This window comes from Lipotes vexillifer, unplaced genomic scaffold (assembly GCF_000442215.2).
Source record: "Lipotes vexillifer unplaced genomic scaffold, Lipotes_vexillifer_v1.1 scaffold1011, whole genome shotgun sequence".
In the NCBI taxonomy this organism is placed as follows: domain Eukaryota; kingdom Metazoa; phylum Chordata; class Mammalia; order Artiodactyla; family Lipotidae; genus Lipotes; species Lipotes vexillifer.
The window spans coordinates 115,042-136,466 of NW_006787698.1; the positions used below are offsets into that span (position 1 = coordinate 115,042).

Consider the following 21,425-nt stretch of genomic DNA (forward strand, 5'->3'; position numbering starts at 1 on the left):
GATCCCTATTCAGGATGAGGCACTTAAAAGGAAAAATCATACTTATTTCCATTAAAAAAATTTTTGTCTACCCTGAGTTTTCAAGTATAAAATAAATTAAGTGCTGAAGGTTTCCCCACATTCTTTCCGTTCATAATGTTTCTCTCCTGTGACTGCTCCATTTATAAGATTTTAAGGGAGAATGAAGGCTTTCCCATAGTTTTTCTATTCAGAATTTTTCGCCAGTGTGTGTCTTCATGTGTCTTTGCAGGGATATGAGACACCTATATGCTTTTTCACACTGCTGACATTCATATGGCTTCCCTTCACTGTGGGTTAGCATGTGTCCTTGCAGGGATCTGGGATACCTGAAGGCTTTCCCACACTGCTGACACTGATAGGGCTTCTCTTCACTGTGTGTTTTCATATGTTCTCGAAGGGATGAGGAAGTAATGAATGCTTTCCCACATTCTGTACATTCATAGGGTTTTACTCCACTGTGTGTTTTCACATGTTTTCTAAAGTATTTGGGACAACTGTAGGATTTCCCACATTCCTTACACACATAAGGTTTCTCTCCGGTGTGGATCCTCACATGTCCTTGCAGGGATTTGAGATAGGGGAAGGCTTTGCCGCACTGCTTACATTCATAGGGTTTTTCTCCACTGTGTGTTCTCATGTGTTCTCGAAGGTAAGTGCACCAACTGAAAGCTTTGCCACACTGCTTACATTCATAGGGTTTCTCTCCAGTGTGCATTCTCACATGTTCTCGGAAGTGTGAGATGCGAGTGAAAGCTTTCCCACATTCTTTACATTCATAGGGTTTCTCTCCAGTGTGAGTTCTCACATGCCGTGCAAGTTGGCAATAATAACTGAAGGATTTCCCACATACTTCACACACGTGGATTTTCTGTCCATAATGAACTCTCTCATGTTCCTGAAAAGATGAGGGACAAGTGAGAGCTTTTCCAGACTTCTTACACTCTAAAGACTGTTTACTACTGTCACTCTTCACACACCTCTTAGATGCTCTTCCAGCATCCTGATGTTTTTTGGGTTTCTCTACAATGTCTGTTTCCCTGGGAGGGCTTAGGCACGAGATACAGCTGCAGGCTTGTCCACATTCTTCACATGGATAATGTTTGTGTCCAGGGTGAGATCTTTGCTGATTCTTCTGGAAAGAATGATCCCTGAAGGCTTTTCCACACTTAATGCATTGATGGGGCTGAATTCCAGTCCAATAACTCTTATGCACAGTAAGATCTATAATCTGTTTCAGGGTTTCTAGACACTGATGACCTTCTTTACCTTCACAGAGACTCTCCACCAAATTATTTCTGTTCAAAATAGGAAGCACAGTGTTAGAGATTAATGATTATAAGTGATTTCTCAATTAGTGATTTGTTGATGGTTATTCATTATTATTTTGACTACACATTTGCCATTTTCAATGAATGGGCATGTTTTCAGCACTTTATGCATTGTGACAAAGTGCAACAAGTTTAATGCTCCAGCTGAGGGCTCAAGCAGAGCCGTAACTTTCAGTGTTTTTTACATATGAGGTTTCCTGACCAGTGTTTCCTACTGAATTAAGTTTTAGGAGCTTATCTACATCACATTTATAAAAGTAGTTTTGTAAGAATTCTGTGAATAGACAATTGTTTAGCTAAGTTTACACTTTTTTTAAAATTTCAAGTGAGTCTAATACTCTGCAGAGATTCCCCTTCCCCTTGTGGGAGTACCACTCACCTCAAACGCCTCTCCTGAGTTAGATGCTGATCTTGCATGTTATGAAATGCCCAGTTTTCTCCCAAAAAAGACCTGGAATCATTTCTTGTGAATCTTACTACTTTCTCTTCACTGCATAGTCCAGTCTCCAAAATATCCCAATGAGCACTTGATCTACTGGTTTTAACTTGAGAGCAAGAACCTGCAATAATTGGTAACATAATTAAATCCATGGGAAAGAAATGGTGGGATAAAGGAAAGAAGAGAGACCACATGTAGATTTCTTTCCATAGACTAATTCAAAAGTGTAAAATAATTTTATAAAGGAAGGAAGAATATGTGTGATATTGTGATTTATCAGAAATATATATATATATATATATATATATATATATATATACACACACATATATATATATTTGGTCATTCAGATGACCAACATAAATTTCTCAGATAAATCAGGTCCTTATCCATAGTTTCCAGCTCGGGCATCCTAAAACCCTTGGAATTTCCTGAGCAGTAAAAGCAATGGAATAATACGTGGTCTCTTGTGCTCATTTCCAGAAAACGCTTCAGGATCAGAAAGGTGAAATAGGTGTCTTGTTATTCATAAAAAGCCCTTTCCATCCCAATTGGGTTTATATTAATAAAAGAAATTGTTGGAAAGAACTGAAGTATGGGGGCTGGTTGCCAATGGAGACACCATGTGATTAAAGGGTTGAAACTTTCAGTCCCACCCACACCCCTGGACACCCCAACACCTCTGGGGATGGGGGAGGGGCTAGAGATCAAATCCACTGCCAATGGCCAATGATTTCATAAACCATGCCTATGTAATGAAGACATGAAAAAAAAGTTCAGAGAGCTTCTGGGTTGATGAACACGTGGAGATGTGGGGAGACTGGCACCTGGAGAGGCACAGAAACTCCTTTTCAAAATCTTACCCTATGCATCTCTTACATCTGGCTGTTCCTGAATTATATCCTTTTAAAATGAACCTGTGATCTAGTAAGTAATATGTTTCTCTGAGTTCTGTGAGCTACACTAATAAATTAGTTGAACCCAAGGAGAGGGTCATGGGAACCTCTGATTTATAGCCAGTTGGTCAGGAGGACAGGTAAAAGCCTGGACTTGAGATTGGCATCTGGAGTGGGGGAATATGGAATAAGTCTTGAAGGACTGAACCCTTAAGCTGTGGAATCTGTGACTATCACTGGGTAGATGGTGTCAGGATTGAGTTGAATTCTATGATGTGCTGCTGGTCCAATAACTGTTGGTGTGAGGTGACTTAACACACCTGCATGCGTGCGCACACACACACACACACACACACACACACTGGAATTGGGTCCAAAACAAAATTCACACACACACACACACACTGGAATTGGGTCCAAACCAAAATTAACACACACACAAAGAAAAATTCTGAGTATCTCAGCTATTTGGAACTTTAGTCATCATAGGAAAAATGAGTCAAAATGGCAGACTGTTCATTAAGAAATACTTCAGAAGAGATACTTCACAGAAGCAAAGCAGGCAGGAACTGGGCAAAATGCACACTCCCAAATGCTCCCTTCATAAGAGGAGCTATAGAAAGACTTCCCAAGTGGGCAAAGATGGATGAAAAGTCCAACAGGGAAGCCAGGTTAATGACAAAGGTCACCTTCTCAAAGACAGAGTCATGTTTCTAACAGGTATGTCCAAATATCACTCCCTGATCCAGAACCTGCTCCTCCCGAGAGGTGTGCCCTCCTGGTGATCGCAGGCACAGAGGCCCTAGACGAAGCCTATCTCCACTGACCCAGCTGCCACTGGGAGATCGGATAGTGCGTGGCTACTGTCCTGCTCACGGAGAAAAGCTCCTCACAGGGAGGATGGAGGACAACAAGCCCTCCATGAGATGGGCCGATTCTCTGGTCCTCATGTCATTGAGGATGGGTGAGTTTGGGTTTAACTGCAGCAAGATTATCAGGTCAAATGTGTACTGATCACAGTGTAACTTTCACAGGGTGAAAACCGTAACGCTGCTCTCACTGCCCCAAAGTGACACTGGAGACCACGCTCCCATTTACACAATTAGGGAGCCTCAGGATCCTGATCAAGAGCAATAAAAATCAATTCAATATAGAAATATTTATTGTCATGGAAAAGCTATTTGACTCTAGGTAGGTTCTATAAAGGTGGTGACCACGTCTGCCTGTTTTTCAACAAATTCCTATTCCTTGGTTCCAGTAACAAAGAACATTGTAAGAAATATTTGTTCCCTAAAGACTAAGTGCAGGGAGGAAGCCGTCCTCACCCACGGAGGCCAGGTTCCTGAAGGTCTCCAGCATCACGTCTCTGTAGAGTTTCCTCTGAGCCGGGTCCAGCAAAGCCCACTCCTCTGCGGTGAAGTTCACAGCCACGTCCTCAAAGACCACCGAGTCCTGAAACAGCCACAGGTTCCGTGTCAGCAAGGCTCCCTCTTCACCCCCATGTGTGGGAGGATGGGGAGGCCAACAGTCGGGAACCGGACTCAATTCCTAGGACTCCTGAGCTTACACTCTTGTGGGAAATGAACACACACAAGCCAATCAAATGCATTTTACTCAGTGATGGTAAGTGCTGGAAACTGAAACAAAGTGTAACAGCAATACCTGATAAACACTCATGCACAGATAATGAAAAAGAATGGATTTTACTGAGATAGAGCAGACTGTGAGGTATGACACATACTGAAAATGAAATCATCATTCAGATGACATGGAAATGGACACTTGGCCTGCTCATAAGTTATTTCCTTGAACCTCCTAGAACCGGAGCAGACTGTCAGGAGGTCTGATTTTCCAGGGCTGCTGAATCTGAACAACTCTCGCCTGGACTGAACAGTATGTAAAAGCCTGGGCCAGTCCCCTCATATCCGACAGAGGTAGAGATACGAACCCCCTACCAGGATGAGGTAGACACTGAGGGCACAGACGCAGGCCAGGGCCCAGGGCCTGGGACAGCTGTGGGGTAAGAGGAGGCCTGGTTCCTGACGGATCTATCAAGCCAGCAAGGCCTCTCAGATAAATAATCAAGAAATCAAGAATAATGCCCCATGAAGAAGAGTCACAGAAGGCTCTGATGGCATTAGAGCCAAAGATGACTTTAACACAGAGAAAAATCACCGAATTAATGTTTTTAGGACAATATGGTGTGACTCTACACCCTTGAAATATAAAGCAAACTATCTTTATCAATTAGAATTTTAATTAAAAATATATTCCGAAAATTGAAATGATAAAATATTCCACTACATCAGCTACAAAGAAGGCAAGGCTACCTCACCCGGGGCTGCAACTGGGGTTTGCTAATCACACACCTGAAAATATGGGACATTAGGCATCAGGGAAATGCAAATGAAAACTACAAGCAGATACCTCTTCCTAGCCACTAAGAAGGCTATAAGACAGACAAACCGATGCTGGCGAGCATGTGGGAAAGTTGGAACCTTACAAACTGCTAGTGGGAAGGTAAAATGAAGCCACTTTGGAAGACAGTCCAGCAGATCCTCAAAATGATAAACACAGTGTCACCATATAATATAGCAATTCCACCCTAGGTTATCTATCTACACAAGAGAGGCGAAAGCAAACACCAACACAAAAACTAATACACAGGGACTTCCCTGGTGGTCCAGTGGTTAAAAATCCACCTTCCAATGCAGGGGACACAGGCTCGATCCCTGGTCGGGGAACTAAGATCCCACACACCGCGGGGAAACTAAGTCTGTGCGCTGCAACAAAGAAGATCCCACGTGCCAGAACTAAGACCTGATGCAGCCAAATAAATAAATAAATATTTTTAAAAACCCCAAAAGTAATACACAGATGTTTACAGCAGCATGATTCATGACAGCCAAAAAGTGGAAACAACTCAAAAGGTTATCAACTGGTTTAGATAAGCAAACACAGTAATCTCACAACGGAATATTATTTGCAACAAGAGGAATGAAGTACTAATCCACGACACAAAATCAATGAACTTTAAAAATATTAACAGGATTCACAAAATCCCACAGGCTGCATCATATCATTTATGTAAAATGGACAGAATGAACAAAGCTATAGAGAAAGAAATTAGATTAATAAACTGCCTAGACCAAGGGCGGGCGGAGGCTTGGAATGAGAGGTGACTGCCAGCAGGTACAAGTTCTTTTGGGTGATAAAAATATCTAAAATTAGAATATGAGGACGGTTGCACAATCCAGTAGACATTCTAACACTTTTGAATTTTACAGTTTAAACCAGGAAACCTTACGGTTCATAAATTATACCTCAATAAAAACTGTTTAAAAAATAGATTCAGGGCTTCCCTGGTGGCACAGTGGTTGAGAGTCCGCCTGCCGATGCAGGGGACACGGGTTTGTGCCCCAGTCCGGGAAGATCCCACATGCCGCAGAGCGGCTGGGCCCGTGAGCCATGGCAGCTGAGCCTGTGCGTCCGGAGCCTGTGCTCGGGCTCCACAACGGGAGAGGCCACAACAGTGAGAGGCCGGTGTACCGCAAAAAAAAAAAAAAAAAGCCTGTGCATCCGAAGCCTGTTCTCCGCGACGGGAGAGACCACAGTGGTGAGAGGCCCGTGTACCGCAAAAAAAAAAAAAAGATTCAGACTAGCTAAAAACATGTTCTTTTTAATCTAATGGCAATTTTAGTCAAAAGCACCAGAACTTGGGCAAATAAAAGAATATGAATTGCTTAAGGAACAAAGTTACAAACGTTTCAGAGATCCAGTAGGTTGAAGAGATATCACAAACCAATTGTCAAGGATGCAACAAGTGCCCAGAGATGGAACTTGACGCATGATATTCTATTTCTACAGGATACAAAAATTCAGTCTGGTTTTCTTTAAGACTACAGGCTGAAAATGGTGATTCCCCAAACTGCCTTAACAGAGATTTCCTGGAGAGAAGTAACGCTGCACATTCCACCATGTGGGAGCTGAAAGCACAGTGGGCCAGTCATGTTCAACTTGGAACTGCCGTCACCTACGGACTGTTTCCACCCACCAAGGAGAGCTCCTGGAAAAGAGTCCTCCCAATACCCTGCACCATCCATAAGCCTGATCATCCTTGTTGAAACTCCCAAAATGGCCCCATCAAGAAAGAAAAAAAACAAAAAATAACCACTTTCAAAAGCCCAGAATGAAGAGCTGGCAGATAACATGGCTCAGCAAGAAGCAGCTCCCGAGGATGGGCTGAGTGGATGTGAAGCCTTTAAACACGACTGGCCCTAAAGATGATGAACGATGCTCAGTCTTGGAGATGAGGAAAGACTGTCTTTTCAAAAAGGAATGGGGCTCAAAATCTTTCATAGTCTTCCCTAGTATGGAGGGAGGTTTCCATAAAGCACAATTTTTGATACCATTCTTGGGGGGAAAATGTTGCAAGCTGACAGTTCATGAAAGATGTAGTTCTAGTACACTATTACCATGCACCTGCCTTAATAACAGGTGAACAGGTCACTCTTCAGTATACTTTATGGAGCCTGTTGAGCTTTGAAAATGGACAAATATGGGAAATAACAAATAATTAGTATTAAGTTAAATGATCTTATTCTAGTAAACATGATTTTTTTTTTAAAGGCATATGAAGTGCTTTTCAAACTCTCAAACCAATGGAGCAAAATACCGATGAACAATTATTCCCCCGCAGGATCCATATTAATAGAATCTCATCTTTAGTTAAGTCTTCATCTTGTCTATCTCCTTATCACTGAAGCATAAATTTCTTGAGAGCAACTGAAATACCAGTCTTGGAACTTTTTTACATAATCTTGTCATTCCTTCCTACTGTTCAACGGGGAACTGCTCCTCTTTACTAAACAGATATCTGTGTACACCACTGGGCTGCTCTGGGTCAAGAAGTGCTTCATCATGAGAGCTTTCAGGGTGTGTGGAATGGGAGAATATAAAAAACACATCTTCCCAATGCATTTGAGCAGAAGTGCTGGTTCCCATTTAAAGCCTGTCTCTCTGCTGCACATACCAGGATGGGAGCAAAAGATGCCTTAATATGTCAGGTGTCACGTGTCACGTGCTGGAGACAATGAGTTTAGTGTCTGTTTATCTTCTGTTCTGTGTTTTTAGTATTGCATGACTGAGGTCTTCTGAATGTTTTATCATAAGACCACATTTCAAGTCTTGTTTCTGCTCAGAGAGTCTTTTCAAATACCCAAATGTATTTCTCACCCTGATCTCTTGGTAATAATAGACATAGAAATCTCTCTAATGCTGACCTGCAGTACATGCTTGAGTTTTAAAATCATTAATAGAGGAAACTAATGGCATCATTTTACCAGGAAATAATACATGTAGGCCTTGGCAACACTGTGGGTTTAATTCCAGAGCACCACAATAAAGGAAATATTGCAATAAAGTGAATTACACAAATTTTTTTCCATCCCTGTACAGGTAAAAGTCACAGTCTTTTAAGTGTTCAATAGACTTATGTGTAAAAAATCTTGTACATACATTAAAAAACACTATTGCTAAAAAATGCTGACCATCAGTGAGCAAATACTCTTTGAAAATGGCACCCACAGACTTGCTCAGATGCAGGGTTGCACACCACCTTCAATTTGCAAACATCGCAGGATCTGCAAAGTGCAACAAAAACTGAAATGCAAGGGACTTCCCTGGTGGTCCAATGGTAAAGAATCCGTCTTCCAATGCAGAGGATGCGGGTTGGATCCCTGGTGGGGGAACTAAGATCCCACATGCCACAGGGCAAATAAGCCTGCGCGCCACAAGGAAGAGCCCACGTGCCACAACGAAGATCCGTGTGCCACAACTAAGGCCCGATGCAGCCAAATAATAATAAAACAAACAAAAAACGACAATCAACAGACACCAACATCAAAATCACATATGGAATTATCTGACAAGGATTTTAAAGCCACTGAAAAATACTTCAGTGAGTAATTACAAACACACCTGAAACAAATAAAAAATTGAAAGTCTCAGCAAAGAAAGAAAAGATACAAAGAAAAACCAAATGGATATTTTAGAACTGAAAAATACAATAACTGAACTAAAATTTGGATGGTTTCAATACAGAATGAATATGACAGAGGAATGAATCAGTCAACTTGGAGGTAGAACATCAGAATTTACCCAATCTGAACAACAGAGAAAAGAGACCCAAAAAAAGTGAAAGAGCCTTAGTGACCTGTGGGACAAACACAAAAGATAAAACATTAGTATCACTGGAGTCTCAGAAAGACTGGAAAAAAGTATGCAATAGAAAATTACTAGAAGACGGACTTCCCTGGTGGCGCAGTGGATAGGACTCTGTGCTCCCAATGCAGGGGGCCCGGGTTCAATCCCTGGTCAGGGAACTAGATCCCACATGCATGCCGCAACTAAGAGTTTGCATGCCACAACTAAGAGTTTGCATGCCACAACTAAGGAGCCTGCCTGCTGCAACTAAGACCCAGTGCAACCAAATAAAATTTTAAAAAACTACTAGAAGAATTATAGAAATGAAGAACAGATGAGTGGTTGTCAGAAGTTAGGGGTGAGGCGAAGAAGGAAGTGGGGTTTGTGTGCCTATAAAGGGATAGCAGGAACTATCTTTGTAGTGATAGAATAGTGCTGTATCTTGATTGTGGTGATGGCTATACACATGTACACATGATAAAACTGTACACACACATATACACATACATATAAAATTGGCGAAATCTATAAAAACCAAACAACCCTACACTTTCAAGTAATGTAACAAAAATGTCTTACATGCTTGCACACTGAGTCACAGGGCAGAACACTGTACTGAGGAGGACACAAAAGGGAAGAGCAGCCAAGTGTGAGCCGCTCAGATCAGCAGCCTGCTGCCCACGGTGCACAAGGAAACCCCAAGTCAGAAGGTCAAAGCCATCCGAGTTGGATGGGTACCCCCAGGGCAGGCGGAAGGACTGAGCTCCACCTAAGTGTAGGAATGCCCACTCCTCTGGGCCTCAATTCTCACCCAGGTGGAAACGCTCAAGTTGAAGTTCTGACCCAGAGAAAGTCTCTAATTCATCGACCTTCTCAGCAGCAGTTGAGCCCAAGGAGCCTTCCCCACGTCTGACCTTCACAGACTCACTCAGGGTGCACACATCACACTCAATCCACCAACTCACTGAATGAGGCCAAAAGCAAAGGTCAGGAGACAGCCGAGGGCAGCACAACCTCAGAGGACAAACCGCCCCCAGCACTTCTGGAGCTGGATGCCCTGCTCCATGCTCATGCCATCAACAGCTCCTTATGTGGTGGTTCTATGGTCTGGAGGCCACCTGCAATGGTGGGGGGGGGGGGCAAGACCCCGGGGCACCTTCCTTCACCTCCCTCACAGGCTCAGCTTGTCCCCACCCCAGATGATGCACCTGCATCATGATGATCCCTGTGGGTCATTTACATGAGACGAAGACCCCTGTCTCAGTGTGTAAATGAGAACCTGCAGGATCACTGCTTCCTCCTGTGTTCACAGATAATGTAGGAGAGGGAAATTTTAGGGCATTTTTATGGTTTGAGCAACTGGTTACTGCTCATCACTTTCAGAAAACAGGCATCAGTTCACTAATATCCTCATGATGACAAGCTGTAACTCATTTAAAAAGAAGTGAGCAAGTCTCAGTAGCACTGGTCACATTTCACAGAATTTCCACTAACCTCTGTTGACCAGGTAATAACAGTTAGTGGACCAGGATCAGACAGTGTTACAACTCTGTACCCTTCATGGAAGAGTCACTACAATTTCTATGAATCTTTTTAATCCATCTCTCCACCCATTTCACATGAAGGGGTGGGACTGCCTGCATTTCCTGAAATTCTTTTCTTTTTTTAAAAAATAAATATATTTATTTATTTTTGGCTGTGTTGGGTCTTCATTGCTGCACGTGGGCTTTTCTCTAGTTGCAGCGAGTGGGGGCTACTCTTCATTGCGGTGCGCAGGCTTCTCATTGCGGTGACTTCTCTTGCTGCGGAACACAGACCCTCGGCGCGCGGGCTTCAGTAGTTGTGGCTCGCGGGCTGAGCAGTTGGGGCGCACAGGCTTAGTTGCTCCACAGCATGTGGGATCTTCCCGGACCAGGGCTTGAACCCATGTCCCCTGCACTGGCAGGAGGATTCTTAACCACTGCACCACCAGGGAAGTCCCATTTCCTGCAGTTCTAATGGAAGAGAAAACATTTTCTGTACTGAGACACTTCTCCCCAGAGGCATCTCTGGTTAAGGCCCAAAAGCCTGGAATAACACAAGTCGTCAGGAAAAGGCAAAGACCTAAGACGCTTACTACCCTCACTAAGAAGAAACCAGGCAAAAGAATGCAGAATTTTATACTTGCTGAAACCGGGAGCTGGATTGGGGAAGCTATTAGTGCTGAGCTGGACCCAGAGGAGGCTGCTCACAGGTGTCACGGGACAATGTTGAACCCTCCCTGAGCCCTGTGCTCCTGGAACTTTGATGGAAGATGAAAGGACCCCCCACCCTTTGCTCTTCTGGAAAACGGCAGGCTGCAAGAAACCACCCCCGTGCCCCACCTGACTCAGATAAGACTCACACGGAGGCCCCTTGTTTATCCAGGACAAGGCCAGACGCAGTCCCCTCAAAGCCCCATCTCCACCTCATCAGTGATTAGCGGAACTGTTCCCCCCACTGACCAAGCAGAACAAATGCTTGTTGGCCAAACTCTGGCTCAGCTCCTCTCCTTCCCCCTGACCTGGCCTCACCGCAGCCACAGCCGACAGACCCCTAAGGACAGGCTGGCCTCAGGGATCTGCTATCCGAGCATCACACCTGGTCCCTCCTGGTGGTGTTTACTCCTCTGTATAAGAGAAAAACTCTCTTTGCCCAACTCTTGAGACGCTTGCAGATCTTAGGGTCAGACGTCCCGCTTCCTGCAGAGCCCCCGTGCCTGGTGCAACAGACCCTTCTCCCCCTGCAGGAACTCATTTGAATAAAGGTCTCTTGTTGTAAAGTCTGTAATTTTTTTAATGCCACAGGGTTGACCAAGTGTTCTCAACGGCCCTTATGAAAATTAAAAAAGAGAAAACGCACTAAAAAGAAGTGGGGGTGGGTGCAGAAGGGAGAACCTCACCCAGAACCACTTGACATCAATTACAGGAAGAAGTGTCAATTACAGCCCCCAACAGAAAAAGATGTACACACATTGCATCTTCTCAAGAAACTGGCTACCCCAGCAACTAGCCAATGAGAAACCAGCATCAACCTGAATTCTCCATCTCTCCATGGACTTTACATCAATACAACCCCTCCCAACTCCCTCCTTTTTCTCCAATAAATAAGTCTGTAGGCCTTGCCTATGGCTTTTGCTACACCTTGTCTGTCCCGAATTGCAATTTTTTGCTGTTCCCAAGCAAATCTATTTTTCCTAGTAAATAACTGTTATATTTAAGCTCAACATCCATTTTTTTTACCTAAACTTTACTCAGGCTTCTCTTCCCAAATGCCCCTGACTCTGGGTCACTCCCCGCTACACCTCCCAAACTGAGCATTACTGAGCTGCAGAGCAAATCCCCTCTCACCTGGGCCGAGGACGCCCTGACCACAGGACTTCTGGTTCTGTCAATCCGCCTTCCTCTCACCCTCCTCTCACAGAAGAGAAAAACCCTTTGCTGTGTGGTTGGAGACGCTGGCACATCCCTGAGATCCGAGCCTCGGCCCTATCGCAACATTAATTGCAAAACAGTCTCCCTGACCAACCCTGGACTTGACATTATCTGTCAGGTCCAGGGCGGGACCCCAGCGCCTGACCGCCCGCTCCAGGGGTTCGCCCCGTCCTCGCTCAGACACCCACCGGGACAAGGACTGGGTCGGAACTCACGGGATCCCACGTTGCGGTCGAGGGCGGAGACCCGAGTTGGGACCCGAGACCCCACGCGAGGACCGGACAGGACCCCGGGACCGCGCGACACGGTCGAGGGTGGAAACTAGGGTCTGGACCGGGGTCAGGGAGTCCTGTTCTGCTGCCGCTTCCGGCCAATTCGAACCAGCCCCAGCCGGTCTCGGCGCCAGCCCCACGCACTCACCATTTCGGCCCCTCTCCGCGCATTCAGGTCGTCTTCCCCGCGGCCCTGCAGCCCAACAGCTCCGGCAGGTTAGAGAAACAGCCACGGGACACCTGAGGTCCCCTGAAGTAGATGCGACGGAACGCCCGGGCGGCTAAGAGCGACGTCACAACGTAAGCGAATGCGCCCGTCCCCGTCTCTGATTGGATGAGGCTCCAAGCCTTCGCACCTTAATTGGACGAGTCTCTAGGCACACCCCCTTCTTGGTCCCTGATTGACAACGGGTGCAGGCCTGGATTCTGAGTGAAGGGCGGGCTGTAGGTCACGTGACGGAGCAGGGCGGAAGTGCGGGTGGTTGGCTTCAGCCCTTTACTGACTGGCTTTCTATGGGGCGACAGACCTGGCTGCCCTGGTGGACTCTAAGACGAATGTACTCCTCGCCAGACAGACACAGCATCTGCTCACAGCTTGCACTCCCCTTCTCCTGAACAGAAATGTGCCATTCAGTTCCCTCAGTGCCCCCTGTCCAGGGCTGTCCCCCTAAGTCCGGGAGCCAGGACAGCAGGGAACAGGTGTGAAAGGAAAATCAAAATGGAGTCAGTATTGCTAAGAGAGCACTCTAAAATGCAGGCAGGAGGCCACTGAGGAAGTAGGGCTTATGCAGGTCTCAGCCCAGATGGAATCTGAACTTTTGACCACTTACTGCCTTAACGCAGGCATCCAGAACATCTGCCCAATGACCCAGAAAGTCAAGATACTTATTGGACCCTTCCCCTAAATAACTCGTGACAGCCTATTCCTTAAGGACAAATATTTCATTCCCTGTGTCAGTCTATCATAATTCATGCCAGGCAACTTTAACAACCCTGTGGCTTTTCCTTTAATAAGTCTGTTACTCTTTCTCCTCCCTACAACACTTTCAGTGTTACGCTGTTGATGAAAAATTAATGAATAGTCGATCTAAAAGAGAAAATAGAAAATTTTCTTTAAGCCTATGAGAGGATTATAACCCAGGAGACAGTCTCTCATAAAACTCAGAGGGCTGTTCCACTTACTAGAAGTCTAAGACCATCATATACATTTTTGAGACAAAGGAGCATATATCAAAATGACACAATGACATCTCACATAAGGTTCACCAAAAATACACAGTCTAGATCTGCAGCAGATCAGCATGACCCCTGACAGGATTAGGAAAGGTATGTTATCTTAGAGTTACATTGCTGGTGGCAGAACGAGGAAAAAAATTTGATCTTTCTGGTGGAGCAGACATTCCTACCTTTGAGAAGGTCTGGTTAATGCATAATGCAGATGCACAATGCACATTAGGGAGGGCCCAATAAGGGCAGAGAGTAATGTTATGCTTAAATTTTCTTTCTTATCCAGGAGTTATTCCATCAACTCAAATCTGGGTCCCCCAAGTTGCAATTCCTAAGACCTCAAATAAAGCTCAATACTGATTACTGTTCCACATGACACGGGAAGGCCTGGGGACCTCCCGAGACAGGGGTCAGCCTGGGGGTAAGGTCACTGCGAATCTGTTCCCAGAGTACAAAGACACTCTGTGATGCTCCCTGCATGTATTGAGGGGCCAGCCCCACTTTGACATTTTATCTTTGACACCTGGAGATCCGGCCCTCCTGCCCACGCATTTGGGCTTGACCAAGTTCTCTGTGTCCTGTTTCTTACCCCACATCGTCAGGCTTCTCCCCACAAGTTCCTGGACGGGGTGTCGCCCCCACGTCTGAGCAACACTGAGGTTCCGAACAAGCCCCTGGTCAGCTTCTCCAGACAACAGGTGACCCAGGGAGCCCTGTCCAGTCCAGCCACGCTGGCCCCGCACTCCGCGCACCGCCCTCACTCGCCCAACTTCCCTCCTGCTCGCCCTCCTCACACAGAAAAGCCCTTTGCTGTGTGGTTGGAGACGCTGGCACATCTCTGAGATCCGAGCCTCGGCGCTATCGCAACAGTATTTGCAATACAGTCTCCTTGACAAGTCCGGGCTTGACTTTATCTGTCAGGTCCAGGGCGGGTCCCCCACGCCCCAGCGCCTAACGGCCCGCGTCGGGAATAGTCCTGTCCTCCCTCCGACCCCCACGGGGCCAAAGACTCGGTCCGGACGCCCTGGACCCCGGGCAGTGACGGAGCAACACGGCAGGTCCTCAGCCCGCGGCCGAGGGGGAGACTGGTGGGACGCGGGGAGACCCTGGCCCGGCCGTCGCTTTCGGCAAGTTCCGGACCGTTCAAACCAGCCTTTTCCCTGTTAGGGCCCTGAGCGGTGCACTCACCATCTGTGCCTCCTTTCGGGTTCTCCGAAGCGTCCTCGGGGCGACCGTCCGACCTGGGCAGGTGAGACCGACGGGGACGCGACACCTGAAGCCGCGCAGGACAAGTTCGCACAAGCGCAGAAAAACTTCCGCGGGCTGGGAACGCGCACGCCGCCAGCCCTCTTCGGGGCCCGGGCTCTGATTGGACAGTAATCCTTGCCCTGCCCCTGCCCTGATGGACAGTCCTCCTAGTCCCACTCTATCCTGATTGCTTTGTCCGGACCCCGCCCCGTCGCCGCTGATTGGACAGTTCAACCAGACCCCGCCCCTACCACCGAATGACAGGCCACAGGGACACGTGTGGCTGATCCGCCCGCCTGGGAATTGGGCTCCGTGCAGAACGGGCTCTGGGCGCGGCACACCTGTGGCATCTGCTCGGTGGCTCCCCTGTGTCCTCCTCCTGCACCTGGAAGTCCAAACTCAGTTTCCCCGGGGATCGCTCCATACACGGAATGAGGATGAGAAAATACGGGTCATAGGGCTTTGTTGATGGAAATAAAAAATAAACGATCTATAATAGGAATAGAAAAGTGTTTTGAGCCAAACTGAAGACTAGAGCCCTTAAGACGGCCTCTCAGATAACTCAGAGGACCTGCTCAGGAGAAGCATGGTTTTTAGCACCGTTTTCTATCTTGTAAGAACTCTTAACAGCAAACAAGGCAGGGAAACATTCCTTCAAGGTTTCAAAAACGAACAGATCAGGGACTTCCTCAGTGGTCCACTGGTTAAGACTTCGTGCTCCCAGTGCAGGGGCCATGGGTTCAACCCTTGGTCAGGGAACCAGATCCCACATGCTGCAACTAAAGACCCCGCATGCCACAACGAAGATCTCGCGTGCTGCAACTAAGACCCGGTGCAGCCAAATAAGTAAATAGTTTTTTAAAAAACGGCAAAAACAAACAAACAAACAAAAAATCCCCCCAAAAACAAACAGATCAGCACATAGGCTGCAGCAGGAGGCAACGAGTAGCTATGGCCTTGGCACCTGGGAAGGGAGTCATCATCGAAGGAGGACAAGCATTGGTGTCCCAGGAAGGGAGACATCTAGTCTTTATTTTTAACACGGATATCTTTTGTTCTGGTCAATGTGCCCTTTAATAATTAAAGCAGACAGACAATGTGTTTGATAGGCCACAAACAGGCCATTTTAGTTAGTATAAAATTCGAGTTAAATCATGTATAAGCCCGAATAACTTCCCCATACCTCAATAGGTGAAAATTTCTTTCATCAGCTTGGTGATCTCCAGTGTCAGGGCATGGCCCAGGGCAAGGTCATGGTGGAAACGTGCCCTTTAAGAACAAAGATTCAGTGACACCACCATGTGCGATGCAGGGTCAGGCTTGGTCCATCTGTGACCTTTAACAGCAGGAGGCTCTGCCCTTAGTCCAAGCTCCCACTGCTGGGGATTGGGGTCAGCTACCCAAGGCCCAGGGAGCTTTACCCCATGGGAAGTCAGACCCTGAGGTCCCAGTCTCTCTGCAGGACTGGTCTCAGCACAGCCACTGAGATGTCACAGTTCTCAGGTGTGCATTTTATACTGCAGGGAAATTTATGTCAGATCAGCTTTTAGTCAGTCTCTGTGAATTTTGAAATGTAAAAAGTTATATTTCCTTTTTCACACTGTATAGTGATGGTTGGACAGCTGTGCAATATACAAAAAGCCACTGAGTTTTACAGTTAGAAGTGTGAACGTTATGGTATGTGAACTGTATACTCGTTTAAAAACAAATTATAAGGCCATTATAGCCATGATAACTCTACCTCTTGGTCACCACTAAAATACTTTCTTGGGGGCTTCCCTGGTGGCGCAGTGGTTGAGAGTCCGCCTGCCAGTGCAGGGGATGCGGGTTCATGCCCCGGTCCGGGAGGATGCCACATGCGGCGGAGCAGCTGGGCCCGTGAGCCATGGCTGCTAGGCCTGCGCGTCTGGAGCCTGTGCTCCTCAACGGGAGAGGCCACGACAGTGAAAGGCCCACGTACCACACACACACACACACAAAAATACTTTCTGTCTGTGAATTCCCTGGCAGTCCAGTAGTTAGGACTCTGCAGTTTCATTGCTGAGGGCCTGGGTTCAATCCCTGGTGGGGGAACTAAGATCCCACAAGCTGCGAGGCATGGCCAAAAAAATTCTTAAAAAAAATTTTTTTTTCTGTATTTGGATTTACCTAGCCTGGACATTTTATATACCTAAATGAAATCACACAATATTGGTCTTTTGTGTCTGGCTTTTTTCCTCAGCATATTTTCAAGGTTTCATTCACGTTGCAGCATGTGTCAGAGCTTTTTTTTTTTTTACCAGTACGCGGGCCTCTCACTACTGTGGCCTCTCCCATTGTGGAGCACAGGCTCCAGATGCGCAGGCTCAGCAGCCATGGCTCACGGGCCCAGCCACTCGTGTGGGATCTTCCCAGACTGGGGCATGAACCCATGTCCCCTGCACTGGCAGGCGGACTCTAAACCACTGCACCACCAGGGAAGCCCTTCTCTTACTTTTTATGACTATTATTCTCATCCTATGTACAGGTTACACTTTGTTTATCCATTCAGCCACTGATGGACATTTGGGACATTTCCATCAGCCACTGATGGACATTCAGGACATTTCCACCTTTTGGCTATTGCGAATAGTGCTGCAACCAGCATTCACGTACAGATATTTGAGCATCTGTTTCAGTATAGGCAGGAGTGGAAATGTTGGCTCACAGGGTTAATTTCATGTTTAACTTTTTGAGGAACCACCAAGCTCCTACCCACAGTGCCTGCACCATTTTACATTCCCACCAGCAGTGTACAGGGTTCTAATTTCTCCATATCCTTGACAACACTTCTTTTTTTTTCCTTTAGAATTATTTTATTAAATCATAAATGTACAACAGCTTCTTAACTCTACAGACGCACTTAAATTTTTTTAAAGGAAAAATGTTATGTCTTATTACACCATGACCTTGGCTAATAGCTTATCAAAACTTTGAGAAAAATCTTAAAAAAGGTTTTACATGTCACCTGAAACTTACAAATTTAACATTATCAAAGAAGGAATGCTTCTACACTTACAAAGACCGCTAGAAAGAAACAACAATTAAAAAGCTAAGAGGGCTTCCCTGGTGGTGCAGTGGTTGAGAGTCCGCCTGCCGATGCAGGGGACGCGGGTTCGTGCCCCACTCCGGGAGGATCCCACATGCCACAGAGTGGCTGGGCCCGTGCGCCATGGCCACTGAGCCTGCGCGTCCAGAGCCTGTGCTCCGCAACGGGAGAGGCCACAACAGTGAGAGGCCCGCAAGAAAAAAAAGCTAAGAAACTGTCTCAAGGGTGCTTTTTTTTTTTTTTTACAATCCTTCCTCCACAGTAATGTTATTAAATAATCCAATCCATTCACAGAATGGCTCTCTGCATCTGCTCTGGTGTTTTCTGCCATATTACTGCATATTTATGCATGACTGAGATAAGAGTTTCCTGAACATTGTTATTTCCATAACCTGAAGCTGTTCTGTTACCTCTGGGCTCTCATCCTCTCATATTTATACAGTGAAGCCCATGGTAAATAGGAAGAAGATCAATATTGGCTTCTCCCTCCATAACCCCCACTTCCTTCACTGCTTCCTGGACCATAGTTTCTTCCACCTATGGTCCCCCCATGTTCCTGCTACCACCAAAGTTTCCACTCTTCATTGGACAGTAGTTAGAAGGTTGCTGGTTATAATTTCCAAAATCATTGCCATTTCCACATCCACAATTTCTTCCTCCATAGATGCCATACCCACCCCAGGAGCTCCCACCCTGGTTGCCAGATCCAGAACCTCTACCACCATATCCTCCTCCTCCATAACCTGCACCACCTCCAAAATTGCCACCTCCAGGCCCTCCTCCATACCCAGGATACCCATCCCTAAATCTAGGACCACTTCCATATCCATCAGGTCCTCCTCTTAAGTTACTTCCTGGTCCTGGTCCAAAATTGCCACCAGCACCACAAGAATCTCCAAACCAAAGTGGCCTCCTCTTCCACTTCTAGAACTTTGGACTTCCTGCATTTCTTGTCTAGACAAAGCCTTTCTTACTTCTGCATTATGACCACTGATGGTATGGTATTTCTGCAACACAGTCTTATCCACAGGATCATGCTCATCAAAAGTAACAAACCCAAAGCCTCTTTTCTTTCCAGACTGCCGATCAGTAATTATCTCAATGGCATCAATTTGTCCATATGCCTCAAAGTAATCTCTAAGATAATGTTCCTCAGCATCTTCTTTAATTCCACCTACAAACAGCTTCTTCACAGTGACATGAGCCCCTGGCTTTCCAGATTCCCCTCTTGCAAACAGCATGGTTTGGCTCAACCGCTCTCCCATCCATTGAACTAGGTCTGGCAGCCATGGAAGCATCGATCTCAGCCATGGATGAAAAAGTTACAAAACCAAATCCTCTTGATCTTTTGCTTGCAGGATTCCTCATTACCACACAATCTGTAAGTTTTCCCCCATTGTTCGCAGTAGTTCTTCAAACTTTCTTCTGTAGTTTCAAAGCTCAGGCCACCAATAAAGAGTTTACGGATTTGTTCTTTTCTCTCTCCATCGCGGACTCAGTCGCTTCAGCCCGATTTCCCGCATCCGAGCGAGATGAGAGAGATCTCCGCGGACGAACACGAACCGGACTCGTCCCTGCGCTGTAGTCAGAACTGCCGCTGCTCTAGAAGCACCTCCACTCTCTGGACCCGGCGCTACTGCTACTGCCGCTAGAGCCGCCGCCGCTGCTTTTCTCCTCGACAACACTTCTGGCCACGTTTCTAGCCATCCTAGTAGGTGCAAAGTGGTTATCTCATGTGGTTTTGACATGCATTTTCCTGATGATTAGCGATGTGGAGGAAATTTTCTTCTGTTTATTGGCCATTTGTTTATCACTCTTGGACAAAAGTCTATTCAACTTCTTTCCCATTTTTTAACTGGGTTGTTTGCATTTTTATTATTGATATGCAAGGCTGTTTAATGTGTTCTGGATAATAAAACCTTATCGCATGTATGATTCCCAATATGTTCTCCCATTCTGTGTCTTTTCACTCTCTTGAGAGTGTCCTTGGATGCACAAAAGATTTTACTTTTGATAAGGTCCAGTTTATCTATTTGTTTCTTGTGTTGCTAGTGCCTGTATTCCTGTCTTACTGGTTGTTTGGCCTGAGGCGTTCAGCACTGGAGTTTGCAGGCAGTTGGATAGAGCCAGGTGTTGGTGCTGAGATGAGGACCTCCGGGAGGCCTCACTCCGATTAATATTCCCTGGGGTCTGAGGTTCTCTGTTAGTCCAGCGGTTTGGACTTGGAGCTCCCACCACAGGAGCTCGGGCCCGACCTCCGGCCTGGGGACCAAGGTCCCTGCAAGCTGCGTGGTGTGGCAAAAAAAAAAAAAAGAAAGAAAGAAAAAAGGGAGCAGTACAATATCAAAGAACAAAATAAAATTAGAAAGATGAAAAATATATTAGGTAAAATAAAAATATAATTGAAACAACCAGTTGCTGGGGGTTCCTCCCATCCCCCTGGGTGTCTGTGGTCCCCCACTGGTGCCTGGTAGGTGCCCTAGTTGTGCAGAGACACAAATTTTACGTCCTCCTAGTCCGCCATTTTCCCTATGTGAAGTTTTAAGTGATAATTGTTTTATGCTAGATCTATTTAGAATAGCTTACCAATTTTGAGGGGGTAATTTACATCCTTAGAGTTTGCTACGTTAAATTGAATGATGGGAATGCATTGAATGTCTATGTCATTTCTGAGTAAGATAAAATACTGAAACATTAGTTATTCAATACTAAACAAGTCTAAGTTTACCTACTTTTGCCTTATTACAGAAAACAAAAGATATTTGATCTATTAATAAGATACTTTTTACTGAATTGGAAAAGAAATATTGGTATAACAAACAGTTCACAATTGCTTACTTCTTAGTTTCATTATAAATTAAGGTTTCTAAAACTACTAAGATTAATAAGGAAGACATCCTTGTATGCAAGAAAATTAAAAGAAAAATGTATAAGGAATGAGAATGCATTTTGTTAAGGGAAAACGAAGTGACTTTGTCCTAAAGCCAGTTATTTCTAAATGGGAAAGAAAACAAAGGACAAGTAAAATGGACATAGAGGGTTTCCCTGGTGGCGCAGTGGTTGAGAGTCCGCCTGCCGATGCAGGGGACACGGGTTTGTGCCCCGGTCCGGGAGGATCCCACGTGCAGCGGAGAGGCTGGGACCGTGAGCCATGGCCGCTGAGCCTGCACGTCAGGAGCCTGTGCTCCACAAGGAGAGGGGCCACAGTGGTGAGAGGCCCGTGTACCGCAAAAAAAAAAAAAAAAAAAAAAAAAAAAAGGAAAAAAAAAAG

At 45.9% G+C, this 21,425-nt stretch overlaps 1 protein-coding gene and 1 pseudogene across 1 annotated transcript; both read right to left on the reverse strand.

The window, feature by feature from the left end:
- Positions 1-208: 208 nt before the first annotated feature.
- On the reverse strand, positions 209-15,511 carry LOC103072315 (protein krueppel-like). The gene is made up of 5 exons (XM_007460718.1): positions 15,429-15,511; positions 15,028-15,112; positions 4,010-4,136; positions 1,535-1,560; positions 209-970 (listed from the first exon to the last, which is right to left on the reverse strand). The coding sequence occupies exons 1-5, from the start codon at positions 15,509-15,511 to the stop codon at positions 209-211; spliced, it is 1,083 nt and encodes a 360-aa protein (XP_007460780.1).
- A 3,224-nt stretch (positions 15,512-18,735) lies between these two features.
- On the reverse strand, positions 18,736-19,861 carry LOC103072592 (heterogeneous nuclear ribonucleoproteins A2/B1-like; annotated as a pseudogene).
- Positions 19,862-21,425: the final 1,564 nt, after the last annotated feature.

Excerpts from the sequence above, each read along its gene's own strand:
- LOC103072315 (XM_007460718.1), bottom strand. The coding sequence starts at position 15,511 with ATGGAGCGATCCCCGGGGAAACTGAGTTTGGACTTCCAGGTGCAGGAG. Across the intron at positions 15,113-15,428 it reads CCACCGAGCAGATGCCACAG|GTGTCGCGTCCCCGTCGGTC; the intron begins GTGTGCCGCGCC and ends GCGCGGCTTCAG. Across the intron at positions 1,561-4,009 it reads CAGGAACCTGGCCTCCGTGG|GAAACACTGGTCAGGAAACC; the intron begins GTGAGGACGGCT and ends TTAATTCAGTAG.